Source organism: Rhagoletis zephyria, unplaced genomic scaffold (genome assembly GCF_001687245.7).
Source record: "Rhagoletis zephyria isolate East Lansing unplaced genomic scaffold, Rhagoletis_zephyria_1.1 Rzeph_scaffold_11274, whole genome shotgun sequence".
Classification (NCBI taxonomy): Eukaryota; Metazoa; Arthropoda; class Insecta; order Diptera; family Tephritidae; genus Rhagoletis; species Rhagoletis zephyria.
Window position 1 is genome coordinate 1 of NW_016168351.1, and position 19,469 is coordinate 19,469.

Below are 19,469 nucleotides of genomic sequence, written 5' to 3' on the forward strand. Positions count from 1 at the left end.
AAAAAAAAACAATAAAGTGCTGATTATAAAACAAATTCTACCCAGAATAAGAGCCGTTTTCTCATGTAGGTTTTGAAATTTATCTGCCTTTTAAAGACAAACTTTGTTCTGAAAAATGTGTTTGGAAGGCAGATAAATTTTAAAACCTATATGAGAAAATGGCACTAAGTCTTTTAAAACAAAATTTTTATTACGAAACCTATAGAGCACGGGAACTTAGGAAATCGTCTTCACTTAAACTATACAAAGCCCGAAAACTTTGGAACCTTTCAAACCGAAAACGCATCGAAAGCACCTAAACCTTTACTTACCTAACGGTAAAAAAATTTATAAAATATTTTGTGAGTTTAAGTTAAACGAATTTACTATTTCAGAACTGAAAATATCTTGAGACTAGATTAAAAGAAAAAAAAACTAACAAACATAAGGAGATTTAAAAATTCAAATACTAAACAGACAACTTTGTAAAAAATTACTGCAAAACTATATTAAAATTGTTTTGTACATCTTAACCTTTGCGTATTTTTTTTAAATTTTAGTTTTCTCATCAGACTGGAGTTTAAGAGATTTGAAAAAAATCTAAATTAAATGTTTTAGAAAACAAGAAATTAAAAAAAATTTGTTTAGGACTAGCTTTATTTAATGGTTGATCACCTAACAGCTATTTTTCTTAATAGTTTTTTTTCCATTTAAGTAATATTTGTTCTAAAAAATATGAAACAAATCGGACCTTAAATACGTATTTTCCAAATATCTCGACACCTGCGCCACCTAGCGCACTAATTATTTTTTTATATTGCATTGTCTTCGGACATCCGAGCTAAGTTTGAAGTTTAAAGTATCTGGCTTATAGGAAAGTTGGTAAAAAATTACGAGATCTGATTACACACAGATGAGGCATAACAAAAGCGTGTAAAAAATAAAAAATTTACAAAATTCAATAAGNAACATAAGGAGATTTAAAAATTCAAATACTAAACAGACAACTTTGTAAAAAATAACTGCAAAACTATATTAAAATTGTTTTGTACATCTTAACCTTTGCGTATTTTTTTTAAATTTTAGTTTTCTCATCAGACTGGAGTTTAAGAGATTTGAAAAAAATCTAAATTAAATGTTTTAGAAAACAAGAAATTAAAAAAAATTTGTTTAGGACTAGCTTTATTTAATGGTTGATCACCTAACAGCTATTTTTCTTAATAGTTTTTTTCCATTTAAGTAATATTTGTTCTAAAAAATATGAAACAAATCGGACCTTAAATACGTATTTTCCAAATATCTCGACATCTGCGCCACCTAGCGCATTAATTATTTTTTTATATTGCATTGTCATCGGACATCCGAGCTAAGTTTGAAGCTTAAAGTATCTGGCTTATAGGAAAGTTGGTAAAAAATTACAAGATCTGATTACACACAGATGAGGCATAACAAAAGCGTGTAAAAAATAAAAAATTTAAAAAATTCAATAACTTTGTAAAAAATAGCTGCAAAAATATATTAAAAATTTATGTGTGGTAATTTTTTCTTTATAAAGAAAATACTTTTGTACATTTCAATAATTTTTCTTTTAATTTAACGTTTAGCATTGTTTAGCTCATCAAAAAGAACAAAATATTAAAAATCATGTTTTTCTTGCTTTGCACATCCGGCATTTGGGTATATTTTTTTTAATTATAGTTCTCTCATCAGCCTGAAGTTTTATAAATTTGAAAAAAAAAAATCAAAATCCGTTCTTTTTAAAAGCTTCTACTACTTGTACTACCATGTGCCAATATAAGTTTTGAGCTTAGCTGAACATTTCTCTTGCTTTACTATCACATTGATTGTTTTTTTTTTTAATCACTTTTATGATATTACAAAATAAGCAACTTTTTTCCTATATATGTATATACTTATTTGCTGTTACCAGTTATCAAGTGATTTCAGCAATGGTGCTAATGATTCAAATAAACAAAATCAAAGTTAATTCAATATGCNTAGCTGCAAAAATATATTAAAAATTTATGTGTGGTAATTTTTTCTTTATAAAGAAAATACTTTTGTACATTTCAATAATTTTTCTTTTAATTTAACGTTTAGCGTTGTTTTACTTACTGTAATTACCATTTAGACCAAAAAAGCTCATCAAAAAGAACAAAATATTAAAAAATATGTTTTTCTTGCTTTGCACATCCGGCATTTGGGTATATTTTTTTTAATTATAGTTCTCTCATCAGCCTGAAGTTTTATAAATTTGAAAAAAAAAAATCAAAATCCGTTCTTTTTAAAAGCTTCTACTACTTGTACTACCATGTGCCAATATAAGTTTTGAGCTTAGCTGAACATTTCTCTTGCTTTACTATCACATTGATTTTTTTTTTTAATCACTTTTATGATATTACAAAATAAGCAACTTTTTTCCTATATATGTATATACTTATTTGCTGTTACCAGTTATCAAGTGATTTCAGCAATGGTGCTAATGATTCAAATAAACAAAATCAAAGTTAATTCAATATGCAATTTTTTCAATAGAGCCTCACAATATACGAGCTACTGATGAAGCTAACGTTACGAGGTGATTAGATTTTGATAAAAAAGTGTATTTTTAAGAAACATCGAACCGGCGAATAAGGCCTTACATTAATTCGCCTTGAATGTATTTCATCCTAAAATTTTCGATGTATAATATTCTTTTTATTGATTTTTGTATTGAGTTTTTTTTATTAGTAAATTTTTTTTTTGGCATTTNTTTGTAAAAAATAGCTGCAAAAATATATTAAAAATTTATGTGTGGTAATTTTTTCTTTATAAAGAAAATACTTTTGTACATTTCAATAATTTTTCTTTTAATTTAACGTTTAGCGTTGTTTTACTTACTGTAATTACCATTTAGACCAAAAAAGCTCATCAAAAAGAACAAAATATTAAAAATCATGTTTTTCTTGCTTTGCACATCCGGCATTTGGGTATATTTTTTTTAATTATAGTTCTCTCATCAGCCTGAAGTTTTATAAATTTGAAAAAAAAAAGATCAAAATCCGTTCTTTTTAAAAGCTTCTACTACTTGTACTACCATGTGTCAATATAAGTTTTGAGCTTAGCTGAACATTTCTCTTGCTTTACTATCACATTGATTTTTTTTTTTAATCACTTTTATGATATTACAAAATAAGCAATTTTTTTCCTATATATGTATATAATTATTTGCTGTTACCAGTTATCAAGTGATTTCAGCAATGGTGCTAATGATTCAAATAAACAAAATCAAAGTTAATTCAATATGTAATTTTTTCAANAAAATTTAAAAAATTCAATAACTTTGTAAAAAATAGCTGCAAAAATATATTAAAAATTTATGTGTGGTAATTTTTTCTTTATAAAGAAAATACTTTTGTACATTTCAATAATTTTTCTTTTAATTTAACGTTTAGCATTGTTTAGCTCATCAAAAAGAACAAAATATTAAAAATCATGTTTTTCTTGCTTTGCACATCCGGCATTTGGGTATATTTTTTTTAATTATAGTTCTCTCATCAGCCTGAAGTTTTATAAATTTGAAAAAAAAAAATCAAAATCCGTTCTTTTTAAAAGCTTCTACTACTTGTACTACCATGTGCCAATATAAGTTTTGAGCTTAGCTGAACATTTCTCTTGCTTTACTATCACATTGATTGTTTTTTTTTTAATCACTTTTATGATATTACAAAATAAGCAACTTTTTTCCTATATATGTATATACTTATTTGCTGTTACCAGTTATCAAGTGATTTCAGCAATGGTGCTAATGATTCAAATAAACAAAATCAAAGTTAATTCAATATGCAATTTTTTCAATAGAGCCTCACAATATACGAGCTACTGATGAAGCTAACGTTACGAGGTGATTAGATTTTGATAAAAAAGTGTATTTTTAAGAAACATCGAACCGGCGAATTAGGCGAATTTATATCAGGTGCTGTTACTAGATCAGCTGATTTTGTGTATGTGTCTAGCCTCACGGCTTCTTGTGTCAAATTGAAAGATTTTATTTGCATGTCCACACACACTCTAACAGTTTTGCTATTACCTTACATTAATTCGCCTTGAATGTATTTCATCCTAAAATTTTCGATGCATAATATTCTTTTTATTGATTTTTGTATTGAGTTTTTTTTATTAGTAAATTTTTTTTTGGCATTTTCATGCCAAAGCATGAGCTGCGCTAAAAAAAAATTATGACATCTTTAACAATTGCAGAAATTTGAACAAATTGCGAAGTATATCCACCTCCCCCAAATTTATATCCCTCCAAATCTGCGCTTTCGCAATTCCACCCAGAACGATGCACAGTCACCAATCACACAATTGCACAAACTTCGCACGTACATACATACAAATGTATTCTTTGCGATAAACTGAGACTCCTCTATTTGTTGCGTGTAGGGTGTGAAAATATCAAAACATACAAAACAAATCAAAGAGATATTGCAATTTCTCTTTTATTAAGTGTAATGTATAAAAGACTATAGACATGATAAACAATTTCAGTTGCATCTCAGTCATTGGTGTGTGGTATAGCATTTTTTCGCTGAGAGAATGTGGAAGAAAGCGATGCTGCCACTGCTGCTGCTGCTGCTGCTGCTCACCGCATTACTCTTAGCACAGGTGAGTCGAGTCCACGGCATTTGTTTTTCCCCACTATCATCACTAGACGCTTTCTTCTAATAATATTTATAAACAAATCTGACCTTAAACTACATGCAAACTAAACAAGCACATAAAAATAAATACATACCAAACACAACCACAACAACAACAATTCTATACAACAACTGAATTCTATAGTTTATTTCCATACGTATGTATGTATGTATGTATGTAGTATGTACTAATCAAAACATCTATCTATTTACTTAGTTGGTCGCAGCAACGGAATCAACGCAACTGCCAGTTAATGCAAAAGACATCAGTACCAGTAATAGTAGCACAGAGCGCTCCATAGAGACAACATTGGATATAAATGACAAAGACGACGATGCTCATGATGACGCTGATGAAGCAACAGTTGAAACATATGAAGAAACTGCTGATGATGATGAGGAGAGCAGCGTAGTGACAAAGAAAGCGATACCGCAATTAATGAAAACAACACCACCCAGTGAAGATGCTGACGCAGGCGTAAGCGTAGGCGAAGGCAAAGGCGATGCCGGTGACGACGTTGGGAGTGTTGAGGATGAAGGCGATGTCGATGACGATGGCGAAACCACTACGCCCGACGAGGGTAGTGGGGGTGGCGGTGGCGGTGGCGGTGGCGATGACGGTGACGATGAAGCTGGTGGCGAAGACGTCAGCGGCGGCGGAGACAGTGATGCCACTACTGTTGCCGGTGTTGGCGATGAAGGCGATGAAACAACCGAGCTGTTGCCGCCACTTAAGCTACGCGGGCGCGATCGGCTTGCGGTTATAATGATGCGCGAAGTTACCCAGTTGATTGATTATGCATTGGAGCAACAGAGATCGGTCGTCAACCAGTTTCTACAAGACGACACAATTGAGATGGTGAAATGTGCAACAATGGAGGCGGTGAAAAAGAGCTGCGCCTCATTTATAGCGGGTGTAAGAGACGCCCTCAAAATGAACAAAGGCGATGATTTTGCAACACAGTTTATACGATTCGGTGTGAAAACGTTGATGGCGAGAAATTTCGAAGCATTTGTGGATCAACATAATACGACGCGCATAAAGCAACCGACAGCGGAAAATGTGATTATTGATAATGCGCTGAAGAAGGCGGGTGTGTTGCAGATCGAATTGGAAATGCAGCAACGTTTTGTGGAATTTTCAAAAATGTTCAATACAACAGTGGGTGAATATGTGGATCGGCTATTGCCGAGTGAACGGAAGTTAGATGAAACATTGGTGGTGTGGTATGGAGAGTTTAATGCAGCGACGAATGTTAGTAGTCAAGTGAGTGCGTTGGCAAAATTTTTACCGCTGTACAAAAATATTTTTGATATCGAAATTGAGTCGAATTGATGAGTGATAAGAGGGTCGGGAAAAATTTAAAAATCAACAGTATAAAATATAGTTATAAAACAGTAATAAGGAAATTAAATGTTCAATTAAAAATAAAAATATGTTCTAAATAAAAAAATAGTGATAAGTTAAAGATGAAAACAATGAAAATTAATTTAAAAAAATCTCAATATATGTATGTATATGTGTACATGTGTAAGCGTTGTGTAGTAAGTTCTACCTATGTAAATAAAGTATTAATAATTTATGTATGCTAAGTGCCAAAAATTATTTGAGTTTAAAGCTTTCTTCAAAAAAAAAAAAACGATAGCTTTTATAGTTCTAAGTTTACAAAACTAAAATTCGATAAAATATATATGTCATAAATTTACCGTATCGGCCATAGCATAATTCTAAAATCACAACACACAATCATACTACATTCGTGCGTACAGTAAATTTGTTACCAAATAAAATACTAATTTTTTTATAAAAAAAAAAAAAAATGTTTTAAATGCTGGTGGTACGTATCTAAAACGAGTAAGTATAATACAGTAGCTGCCTATAAAATGGAACCACTTCGTTCTTGGGAGTGCTGTGGGAATGCTTTCGAATCTCGAAACACAAATCCGCACAGTATACCTTTGAAACCTGGCCAAGGATTCTTGCAATTTTTACCTAAGCCAAAAATTTAGAAAATATGTTTTTAAATTTTTTTTTATTTGATATTTAACCAAGTCGAATAAAATTTTGGAAATTACCTCTTCTAGTTTAAATGGGTGCTTTGAGGGTATTACGATGTCCTAAAAAATTTCGCCCTTGACTTCATGAATAAGGATTCCTTCTACACAACATTTGTAATCATTTTATATTTTTAAGGCGTGATAGATCGCTAAAAATGTACCTTTGAGTGCTATAAACCACTTTTATAATAATAATATAATAATGCCTTAAAATATATGTAATTCAATTTATAACAGAAAGCACATAAATAAATGTTTCAAAGCAACAACAATTTTCAAAAAAAAAATAAAACAAAAAAAATTATCTTCAAAATTTTTTATAAAAACATTTAAAAATTTTTCTGGTCTGCAGTGTGGTAGGCCATTCAATTTTAAAAATTTAGAATTATGTAGATTTTGATCATGGAAGAAAATGCGCAATACCCTCATAAAAAAAAATTCTAAAAATTCACTTCTTGACTAAAATTGAATGGGCTACAGAACTGCATTCCCGAAATATTACAATTAAAAATTTTGAAATTTTAATGACAATTTTTCGAAGGTTGATAATTTTTTTTTGAAATTTGTGAAAGCTTTGAAACTTTTATTTATGTGGTTTCGGTTATAGATTAATATAATTCAATGAAAATTATTAAAAATAAATAAATAAACATAAGAAACGGTAAAAGGCCTAGGCACGCCCTTTTAGTTTTCTTTGACTATAATATGTAGGATCACCTATGTAGGCGCATAGAACTTTTTAGTACAAGACCGCATTTATTTTTTCCTTCTTTCTCATATTACTAAAAAAAATGTAGATAGGCTTATCTGGCCCTAATGGCCTCATATGTATGTATATTCAAAAGTTATCAATAATTGAGAACATTTGTAAAGCGAAACTCCCGAAATCAGACAAAACGTATATGTGTACATGTATATATGTATATATTTTAGAAGATACAAAGAGCTCATATTTACATACATAAATATATTCACACAAATGTACGTGCAAATTCAATGTGCAATATGTGCACAACAAATAAGTTTGTTTGCAAAGTAATAATCAATCTAAACATCCATACAGATGAATGCATAATTTTACAAGTACATTTTTAAATAAATATACTATACATACACTTCTGGTCAGCTGATTAAGTCAAGTGACATTTTGACTAGGTTCGGCTATTTTTATTTTCTTTATCTAATGTTGATATTTTTTTAATAAAAGTTTAGCACTTTACCTATTTAACCAGTGCCCCATAAATCCATGTTTCAAACTTCGCACAAAAATTATGAAAATTCAACAATCTTTAACAATAGCTCCAAAAATTGTTCATTCACTTTTTATTTTAGTAGGTTAAAGTGCAAGTTTTAAGACGCTTGAAAATCGCGTTGACTTTAAATAATGTTTTTTGGCTAACGGTGTTGATCATTTTCTCCCACATAAAGTACGCTCGACAATTACTTTTATATGTAGGAAAATGCCTAACAACGCCAAAAAAAAAAAATATTAAAAATCAACGCGATTTTGTAGAATTTAAAATTTTGCCCTTTAATCTGCTGAAATTTAATTAGCTACAAAACTGTATACCCAAGATTTTTCCAAAAATTCTAAATAAAATGTGGCGCTGGTTAGGTAATGTGCTAGACTTTTATAAAAAAGATATAAGAATTAAATAAACAAAAGAAAAATAGAAAAAATGCCACTTGACTTAATCAGCTGACCAAAAGGGTATACATATGTAGGTGAACACATAAACAGATTTTTTTTTGTACGAAAATAAAACTATTCGCAAAATATTTTTGGTAATTTCCAGCATATAAACATATCAATGCTTGTACTAGGTATGCATGTGTGGAAGAGTACACTAAGGGGAATTTTCTGAATACAGACTTAAGTAATACCCTACACAAATCTCAATCAATCAATTTCGTTAGCTTAAATAAATTGAATGCCGCGGCCTTGGAACAAATATGTATATATGTACCCAAACATGTGTGCTTGTGACATATGTACGCAAAAAATTTACGAGTATATATGCGCATAAATAAAAAAAAATTCATACGAAAATATATGCATCTAATTACTCCATCCAATACCAATAAAATTTGGCAAATATTTAAATAAAAAAACTTTGAACCTGACTGCAGTCGGCGAAGAAAAATCGATTTTGTACTGGACGAACGAATAACTGAGCATGAGATTTTGAATAAAGTGCGGAGAATGTATAAAGTTTGTTATTTATTTTGCCAAAAAAAAAACAGTATTTGTAATGGCTTGAAAGCAAGTGATAAGGAGAGATTATTTTCGAGTACGAACATACAGGCATACTTATGTACATATGTATGTACTCTACCCCTGAAGTGAATAGCGAAACGTACTTCGACGAGTATTTACTAGGTTCGTCAGAATGTTAGACAAATCTGCTTACTTTTAAATTAATAATCTTCTTCCCTTAGGCGACTAGTAGCGGTAATAATACAGGATATTGGCGCACAAAGAGAAAAGTGACTGTTCAACGCTTTTCCTGCTATTAAAGCTTTCAGCTAGGAGTATAAAAATTTATAAGCTTTGAAAAGAGCTGATCACTTGAAGAACTTGGTGTGAGCTTGTACTCTTTGCTTTATTGAGATCATGGTGTTACGAGGTCGTCAACATTATTATCGGCGCCTATTGGAAAGTTTGCAATGAGGGGATTTTTGAATGCATTCCAATAGAGCTTCCGAGCGTAAAACTCCGGAAGTAGCGGTGGACTTGTTGTGGTATAAGGCTTTGAAGTAATTGGTGGATCTTTTCCCTTCACTTGTTTTCTACCGCCCTTGGGCTCGATATTTGTACTAAGTATGCGTGATGAGCACCGACGGCGCTAAATGGCGATAAACGGCGATCCCATTGCTCGAGAAGTAAGCAGTAGTAAGCAAGCTCCTAATAAAGTTTTGCCTTGACAGCAGAGGCAAATAAACTGCACCAATCTTGAAGAACTAGCTATAAAAGGTAGGAGGTCTCTAAATAAGTTTACCGTAAAGGTACCCACAAATGGTTGTGGTTTTATGAGTTCATGCGTGTTTTCGAAAGCTGCAGCGTTGATGAGGTTTCAGGTATGGAAATCAGATAAATAACTGTTCCCTGACCCGTAACAATGTAACGTACATGTGCTTAAGCCTGTGATCTCTTTTAAGCTGTAAGTAGGCAAGTGAATGACTAGATTATACTACCACACAAAAAATGTCTCAGGGTTCGGGGATCAGACTATCGTTTCTTTATGTATTTTGAATACGAATATCTATTACAATTTGCTCCATAACTTCAGTATTTTTTTAAACTCAAAAAACTTGCCTGTTACATACTCCCTGCTATGTTTTTTTAGGTTAGGTAAAAACACTGACGCGACGGAGCAAACGGGAGTGGTGAACTCCATTTTTGGAACTGCACAACCCTTACATATACAAGACTTTAAAATCTTTATTAAAATCTTCAATGCTTCGTGAAGATATTATCGTGGCAGCACTATGGGCCAAACTGCGCTTCCGTGTTTCAAATACTAATTGTATCAAACCTCGGAGTTGCATTGACTTTTAATATAAATTCCTAATTAATCCAGAAGACTTTGTTGATCGCGATAGGCAATGTAGGGTGCAAGTTTATCAAATTCAAATCTGAAAACCAACAAAAACTTACACATAATGTATTTTTTAATCTGTCTTCGCTTCAAAATGGTATATAATTTAAGTAAAACAATGCAAATGATTTATTTTGACTTAAACATTCAGGGCGTAATAATATTATAGTGCGGAAAAAGTGAGAATATGTGGAGGAAAGCGACGTTTTTGCTGTTACTTTCTTGCATTTTACTGCAGGTAGCGTATTTTTAATCAAAACACATAAATAAATCAAATGTTTTAAAAATGTTTCATGTTAATTAGATTGCTTCAGCAAGACATCTGACGTGGAAAGATGATAGTGGCGAAAGTGATTCGAAGGAGTCCAACGAGAAGGTACAAGTGAACAAACGTAAATCTAGTGACGAAAGCTCCAACGATAGTGATTCTTCTGAAGAGCATGCGTCACATGGCAACTTGTTAAATGAATTTCTGAAAAATTACTCAGAGTTTATCAAATCCGTAACAGAAAAAGAGAAATCGCTGGCTAAAAATTTTATTGAAAACAAATTGGTTTCAAAAGTTAGAAGCCCATCTATGAATGCAGTTAAGGAAAGTTTCTCAAAGTACATAAACGAAGATATCGAAATTCCAAAGCGTAAAGATGCAGACTCGATTTTACAGTACTTAAACGTCAGTGTGACTTCATTCAGTGATTTCTTGATGTTGGTCGATAAATATAGCCCACAAAGCCTAAGAGAACCCAATGCAGAGGAAGTGCTAATACAAGAGGCACTCCAAGAGGCAGGCGTACATAATTTGTTGGAAGACGTACCAAATCGTTTCGAAGATTTCTATAAAACGTTTGGTGAGAAGGTACGCAGTTATATTAGACAACTAACAGCGGTTGAGCGGGAAAATGAAATAAAACTGGTCGACTGGTACGATGAATTCAGCGCGGCTAAGAGCTTCGGAAACAAAATAAAGGAAATTCGTCAGTTCTTTTCGGTATATAACCCAAATGAAGTTTAGTAAAATTTAAAGTTTTTTGCAAGGCGAATTCATATAAGGCGAATTGTGCTGATTGTCAAAATTTTTTGTTTTTGTGCTGTCGCTATCTCCTTGTATGAATTCGCCTTGGCTTTTTGTGAAAGGTGTGAAAAGATAACAAATGAAAATAAATTTTTTTGTAAAAATGTATTCATATTGTGTAATAATTTTACTGATTCATTGTTTTTAAACTGTTTGCCAGCAAAGCTTTGTCCTCTAAGAGCCCTTGAGGGACAAACATGAAGAATTATAATTTTTCGCAAGATTAGTTAAATTCTTTTTTCAATGGCGTTTTTGAACTGAATTCTGAGTGTGGGCTGATCTTCCACTCAGGTGTCGATACAGAGTCATTTTCCTCGCTCCACGCATTATGGGTCTGCTTCGATATTTTCAGTATTTGGAAATTGGAAGTGCTGAATCGTTTTTTTTTCTCATCTTAATTCCGACAACATTTCCATATTTGTATAGAGAAGTTAATGGTATACGCCATCGCACTGTGGGTTGAAAGACAGAAAAAGTGGCAAAAATTGTTGTTTGACTATTTAAACGTGAAAAAAATTAGAAAACAAAACTTTTTTATGGTATACATTTTAATCCAAGGTATCAAAATCCGTGGCAAATCGAAAAGCACCAGGTGTCCAAAAATCACAAAAAATCGGAAAAACACGAATTTTGGATTTTTTTTTGGAATTTTAGCAGCTTTAAACGTATTAACAATTCAACGGATTTGCTCTATTTTCTCCCATTCTATTTGTTATTTTCTGCAGAAAAAAATAAAAAAAGGATTGCCAGATATATAAAAATTTATAATTATTCAAAGGCTCTACAGCATACTTTAATTTCTATAGTAAAACAGAAACTGACTGAAGAGATTAAAAAAAATTTTTGAGAGTGGGGTTGCCATCTTTCTAAAATCGTACAAATACGTTTATTAAAAAAAGCTATGCTTATTTAATATTACAATATGGGCATCAGTGGGAAGTTGTTCGAACAAGCTATAACACTAGTATGTCCTTAAGTAGGGTGGCCTATCTATCAACTAAGGCTAATAAAAATTATTATTTACTTTATAATATTCAAAGAAATAAAAATGCCAATTTAATTGAAAAATTTTAAAAGGTGGATTTTATGCCAAAAAATTTTTTTTTAATTAATTTAATTTTACTAAAATTGATAAATGGATTTTAAGAATTCTTTCAAAATTGAATCTGTTATTAGGGCCTAGCACGTGGAGATTACAGTAACTAATACAAATAATTTTTAAGCAAAAAACATAACCGACTTCGATTCTCATATAAAAATTTAGGAGTACCGTTAATTTCTCCATGACCCAGTGATCGGATCTAAACCAAATTTGTATGGGACCACCCTTGAGGTACCACCTTTCCGATAGAAGAAAAATTATCGAAATCGGTGATCCAAAGTTATGCGGTAACATACATAAAAAAATATTCCGACGAATTGATAACCTTCTCCTTTTTTGGAGTCGGTTAAAAACACCCCTCTTTTTTAATTTGTTATTTATTTTAATTAATTAATTTATTTATTTCTTGATTTAATTTTAAATATTTTTTTTTTTTTATAATTTAAATAACAGAAGAAAAAACCCAACGACTTAAAAAAAACGAGAAGCTTTCATTTATTACAGAGCAATTTTAGTCATCGGCAATTAGATTATTTTTGTCAAAATATGCCAATTTTCAAGCTCTAAGAAGTCTAGCAATTGACATGTTTTATTGATTCCTGTGTAATCATCGCTAAAATCTTGTGTAAATAGAAACAGTGACAGTTTTGTACAGTGGTTCAGATGAATATAGGCAATTTTTTTTTATGTCACGAAATGTCGCACTAAATTTAAATGGTTGTAAATAAAACAATGCAAAACCAACATGCATTTATTGTACAGTATAATAAAATAAGCGCAATAAATAAGGACAAACCAGGCATTTTTTGCAAAATAAACAAAACCATGCATTTTCTTCAAAATATGCAAAAGTATGCACTTACGATATAATCACATTTTGAAGGAAATCGCAGAATTCGTAAAGATAACTTAATAATTTATATTTGAAGATGCCCAATAAAAAAATGCATTTGCATGAGATTCCTAGCCCTATTTATTTGTGTGAAATACTATGACCAGTAAGGAAGGTTACTCATACGCCGTGCATCGTACATGCTTATATTCAAAGACGCGTTTACTTGAAAATTTAACAATAATTAGAAAAAGCGGAAAATATCTGCCGACTTTTATTAATGTAGATACCTTTGGCTATATGATAGTTCGTTATATATTTTTGTTTTTAATAGCGGTGGCTAGCAATGGCGATGATGGGAATAGTGTACTTTGCTTAAATATACAATCTTTATTAATTCAAACGTGTTTTAAAACAAAAAATAATTGTCAACATATTTTGTAACAGTACTTTTTCTAAGACTTATCGATAATTTAAACAAATTCAAGAACTAGACCCGTAGTTTTAGAGTTTATAAATAAATTGACAAAATTTTTTCTTAATAAATGCTTACAAATACTTTTTAAGATTTTATGGAGTCTGAATTTGTTATGAACATAACAAAATATTTCAAATGTCATAATATTTTTGTATTTTATTTTTGCATACTTCAAAGTAGCTAGATTAAATAAGTTTATTATTTTAAACTTTTAAATAACATTGGTTTTTGACCACTTTTTCCGTATTCTGGCCCACTGTGTATCGTCAGAGCATTGGTGCAACAGCACAGTGTCCTATGATGGTACCAAAAGGAACCTTTACTGATCATATGTCAAATTTAAAAAGTTCTACACATATTAAATTAGTTTCAGAGTTCATTAAAAAACTGTGCTTTAGAGGAATTCTTCGTTGAGGAACTCCAGTTCTTGAGCATTTACATATATAACTACTCTGTAAAGAAAAAAAAATGTTAGCTATGGTCTATCTACATTAGAGCAACGATATGTACCTTGGCCAAATATTTCACGACCATTTGAGTCAATCCTATTCTTTTTTGTTGTTTTGAGAAAAAATGGAATCAACAGTTAATTCAGAATTAGATCCATTTCGCGTCGATATTCGCCTGTGTGCACAGGTCTAAAATTTGTATATCCGGTTTGTATCATGCATTTTTTTTACACTTAGCGACGGTGCCAAACTTCACTGAATATCTTTTTGTCCATGCTTGTAAAAGTCCATGAAACGAACTCACTTCCAGGCTTTTCATCGACGTCCGTGCACTTGCGCAATCGCATGGTCACCTTGCTTATGAACTTTACCGACGTCTTAGGGCCGGTTGTTCAATGTCTGGTTATCACTAGTTCCCGGTTAAATATCATTACCGACGTTTTCGACATCATGCATGCAACATGTGATCGATAAAGCAGTCGTTGTATTTAACCGGAGCTTCTACCTGCGATAATGTAAATAATCTTTTTCCTTAAAAGTTTTTCTTACTATGCGATGATGTTATAAAATAGAGCTCAATATATTTAACATTTATATAAAAAAATGTACACACATGCAGCCAAATGCATGTGGAAGTACATACATACATACATACATACATATGTACACTTGTGGTCAGTTGATTAAGTTAAGTGACATTTTGTCCAGTTTTTGTTATTAACCGACTTCACAAAACGGAGGAAGGTTATCAATTCGTCGGAATTGTCGAGCACACTTTATAAGGGAGAAAATGCCCAACACCGTCAGCAAAAAAAAAAATGTTAAAAATCAACGCGATTTTCTGGCGTGTTGAAATTTACGCTTTAATCTACTAAAATATAATGGGCTATAAATTTGCGTACCTTAAAATTTTCTACAAACTTTTAATAAAAAGTTAAAAATGTTTGGGTGTAATTTTTTAAGTTTGTCGAATTTTTATAATTATTATTATTATTATTTTTTGTAAGAAGTTTGAAATATTGATAAATGTGGTGCTGGTCATGTAATGTGCCAAACATGACCATAAACAAAAGAAAAATTACCAAAACTGGTCAAAATGACATTTAACTTATTCAGTTGACCACAAGTGTATATGTACATATAAGTTTATACGAAAAGATAAGGATTTGTAAACACTTAAGTAGAAATAGGCCAGGTCACTATTATCGCAAGAATATTTAATTCGAATTTTATTTATAATGATTAGAAATGCAGTTAAGAAAAGTAATTTCTTAAAACATATAATATATGTATGCCAATAATGAGAGCATGCATTTTCGATCTCCGAAGTGAATATAAAGTGAACAGCTCAGCTGTAATCCTCAGTGTAACTGTAGATACCGTGACGAGCAGCGAAATATCAAAAATGTCAAGGAGCTTAATCATTGTCATAGTCAGCGCATGCCTGCTGCTGCAAGTACGTTAAAAATGTCTACAGAACTAGGTTGTAGTGATATTAATAATTATTACACTTTAATTTATAGGCACAAGCCATTCCACGCATGCGACGTGAAGCAGGCGAGACAACAGTCGCACGGAAGCAAACAAATGTAGTGCCCGCAGACGCAGACGCAGACTCAGATTCGTCCTCCTCAGAGGAGTCTCCACTGAAATTTAAGCCACGTCAGGTACTGATGACAACAACGCTCGTTGATTTAGTTGGCTTGGCTAAATATGTTACCGAACATGGTCGTCCACTTTTTAAGAAGGCTCTGGCCCAATTGGAAGCGCTCCCCGAAAAGAGTCCAGCATTACAGGCGAATATTACCCGCATCGCCGACTATCTTAATGCCAACTCGCATGAAGCGAATACAGCCGAAGCAGAGGGTATGTTGTCGCTATTCGATTCGATGATTACACTCACCAGCATATTGGAGGATGCTAATGAAATGTCACCCGAATTGGAGCAAACCAAAACCGTTCAAAAAGCTTTCACCGATAATGGTGCGGATAAATTCGAGGAGGACTTGATGGCCGAATTGAAAGTGGTGTCGGGAAAATTCGAAAAGGCAATTGAAAAGTATTTTGAAACTTTGAATGAAGAGCAAAAGGCAAAGGAGACCAAACTGATCGATTGGTACACGAGATTTACGAATGAGAAGGATGACGAAAAGAAGGCAGAATATTATGCAAACTTTTTCGACACATTCAAGCCATAAGAGTGTTCAGCAGTTTTTAATCGTAACTTTGATTATATGTATTGGTTTATAAAATAGCATTGTTTACGAATGCCTATAGTTTTATATAAAAATTTTAAAATAAAAATTTAAATTAAAAGAAAAATAGCACAGTATTTTACACCTCTACAACGTTTTGGGGAAAAACAAGATCGATGATCTTAGCTGAAGATCGCCATGAAGATCTACCTGGCTTAGAAGCTGATTACTCGGCAATAATCGTAGGTGCTGCTTGATGTTCTCGAGAAGACTAAGACAGACATCACTGCTATCTAAGATATGCAACAATGCAAATAAACGCAAGTCGGATTTGTGATGTGAGAGACACTGCGTTGCCGAGTACTGCCGTTCACTCCGGTGAAGAGTTTCTCGTCATAATTGACACCCCAACAAAATTCTTCAGCATATCGTTTATTTGTGCCCCGACGAAGTTTGAAACTTTGATTTATGCATATGATTTTGGTTATAGCTTGGACACTCTACATGTGAAAAAGTAAAGTCGGAATTTTTATGCTCTCATTCCCTAGGATTGTGCTATACAAAAAAAACTATACCCTTATTTTTTATTTTGAAATAAAAAAATATTTAGAGGCCGCTCAATGCGCCCAAAGTTTTCCATGTATTTTATATGGCGAAAAAACAACTTTTCGTATAATAGGTATAGTAAAGTTAAAAATCCATATTTTTCTACCAGAAAACTCTGTTTATCTGCAGGAGATTCCCAATAATAATACCCAATTGTTTGTTTAACCATTTTTTGATTGCAACTATAATATATAGGTCTGCCAAAAACCCATAAAAACCCCGAAAAATGCAATGGGGCGACGAAAATCGTTAGTATTAAAAAATGGTTAAATAAACAATTGGATATTATTACTGAAAGTCTCCTGAAGAGAACCAGAGTATGCTATGAGAGTAAACTATGTATGAATGCTAAATATCCTATGGTGAAAAAAAATTAGGTACANGAATATTTATAGTAAAGTTAAAAATCCATATTTTTCTACCAGAAAACTCTGTTTATCTGCAGGAGATTCCCAATAATAATACCCAATTGTTTATTTAACCATTTTTTGATTGCAACTATAATTTATAGGTCTGCCGAAAACCCATCAAAACCCCGAAAAATGCAATGGGGCGACGAAAATCGTTAGTATTAAAAAATGGTTAAATAAACAATTGGATATTATTACTGAAAGTCTCCTGAAGAGAACCAGAGTTTTCCGATCGAAAAATATTGACTTTCAAGAATTCTATACCATTTCTACGAAAAAATTGATTTTTCCCATATAAAAATACATGGAAAACTTTGAGCGCGTTGAGCGACCTCTAAATATTTTTTGATTTCAAAATAAAAAAATAGGGGTACACTTTTTTCGATATAGAACAATCCTAGGGGGTGAGAGCATTACAATTCCGACTTTACTGTTTTTGAACCACCCTAATGTACGTACATAAAACTGTATGTATGAATGCTAAATATCCTATGGTGAAAAAAATTAGGTACGTATGTATTTATGTATAGAATTTGCTACATTTGATGGTTCCAGAGAAGAATGTGAATAAAAGTAATAAATGAAAAAGAACAGTCGAATCTGGTATTTCCTCCTTAAGGGGTGGACAATACAGACCTCAATGGAACATAATATGCACCCGGTATACATTCTGGAGAAAGACGAGCATTTCGCACTTGCAAGAAATTCCACATTTCACGGTATAAATATCGCAAACTAAACACGCGGCCTTAAAATTGAGCATCGAGAAGCTCGCGAGTTTAACGAGGCTTTCGATACACGAGAATCTCGTAAAAAACCGATACTCGCGAGAAATTGCTTCTGGAGCAATTTCGGGAAAGCGAAAGCTCTAATACAAAGTGTATTCCAAAATTTTTTTATATAAAAACAGTTACCGAAATCTTCAACAGAAAAATCAAAAAATCAAAGGTAAGTCCTACCTATTTCAAACTCGCACTTGTTATAATAAATTTGAATGGGCTACGAGGTTGTTTTTTTATTTGCTGTATTTAATTGCTTATTAGAAAAATAGGTAAACCCTATTTTTTCGTTAAAAATTCTTGTTTTTGCTAGAGATAATTTAAAAATGAAAATAGAGCGCTCAGATTTTGTTAAAATTATTGTTTTGTGACATTCATATGGGATCGAAAGAAAAAAAAACATTTATTTTATTTTACACAGCCTAATGCTCGATACAAATATATTAAGGTAGTTTTAATTCCAATATTTTTGAACCATATATGTATACGGCCCTGCCACATTTTTAAATAAGAGTACACGAAACCACTTTTCAGTAGAAAATATACATACATACATATATTTACTAAGAAGTAATTTCTCCCATTTCCTTTTTGACTCTGTGTATTTTTTTTTTAGNAATACAAAGTGTATTCCAAAATTTTTTTATATAAAAACAGTTACCGAAATCTTCAACAAAAAAATCAAAAAATCAAAGGTAAGTCCTACCTACTTCAAACTCGCACTTGTTATAATAAATTTGAATGGGCTACGAGGTTGTTTTTTTATTTGCTGTATTTAATTGTTTATTAGAAAAATTGGTAAACCCTATTTTTTTCGTTAAAAATTCTTATTTTTGCTAGAGATGATTTAAAAATGAAAATAGAGCGCTCAGATTTTGTTAAAATTATTGTTTTGTGACATTCATATGGGATCGAAAGAAAAAAAACATTTATTTTATTTTATACAGCCTAATGCTCGATACAAATATATTAAGGTAGTTTTAATTCCAATATTTTTGATTAAAATCACGATTATTAACATCTATCCTATTTCTGAACCATATATGTATACGGCCCTGCCACATTTTTAAATAAGAGTACACGAAACCACTTTTCTGTAGAAAATATACATACATACATATATTTACTAAGAAGTAATTTCTCCCATTTCCTTTTTGACTCTGTGTATTTTCTTTTTAATTTTTAAATTGTTATTCAAGCGCCTAACTCTAAAAAATGCTCTTCACAA

The 19,469-nt window shown here is 31.7% G+C and overlaps 3 protein-coding genes across 4 annotated transcripts; all 3 read left to right on the plus strand.

Moving 5' to 3' along the window:
- Positions 1-205: 205 nt before the first annotated feature.
- On the plus strand, positions 206-6,057 carry LOC108376964 (uncharacterized). 2 transcript variants are annotated; one of them, XM_017633225.1, is made up of 3 exons: positions 206-317; positions 4,219-4,626; positions 4,879-6,057. In XM_017633225.1, exons 2-3 carry the CDS (start codon positions 4,558-4,560, stop codon positions 5,995-5,997), a joined length of 1,188 nt encoding a protein of 395 aa, XP_017488714.1. In that variant the 5' UTR covers positions 206-317; positions 4,219-4,557; the 3' UTR covers positions 5,998-6,057. The 2 variants fall into 2 exon arrangements, with proteins under 2 accessions (XP_017488714.1, XP_017488715.1); XM_017633226.1 differs by having other exon boundaries at positions 4,510-4,626.
- Positions 6,058-10,430: 4,373 nt separating this feature from the next.
- On the plus strand, positions 10,431-11,506 carry LOC108376965 (uncharacterized). The gene is made up of 2 exons (XM_017633228.1): positions 10,431-10,556; positions 10,623-11,506. Exons 1-2 carry the CDS (start codon positions 10,506-10,508, stop codon positions 11,328-11,330), a joined length of 759 nt encoding a protein of 252 aa, XP_017488717.1. The 5' UTR covers positions 10,431-10,505; the 3' UTR covers positions 11,331-11,506.
- A 4,049-nt stretch (positions 11,507-15,555) lies between these two features.
- On the plus strand, positions 15,556-16,575 carry LOC108376967 (uncharacterized). Its single transcript, XM_017633229.1, has 2 exons — positions 15,556-15,707; positions 15,775-16,575. Exons 1-2 carry the CDS (start codon positions 15,657-15,659, stop codon positions 16,447-16,449), a joined length of 726 nt encoding a protein of 241 aa, XP_017488718.1. The 5' UTR covers positions 15,556-15,656; the 3' UTR covers positions 16,450-16,575.
- Positions 16,576-19,469: the final 2,894 nt, after the last annotated feature.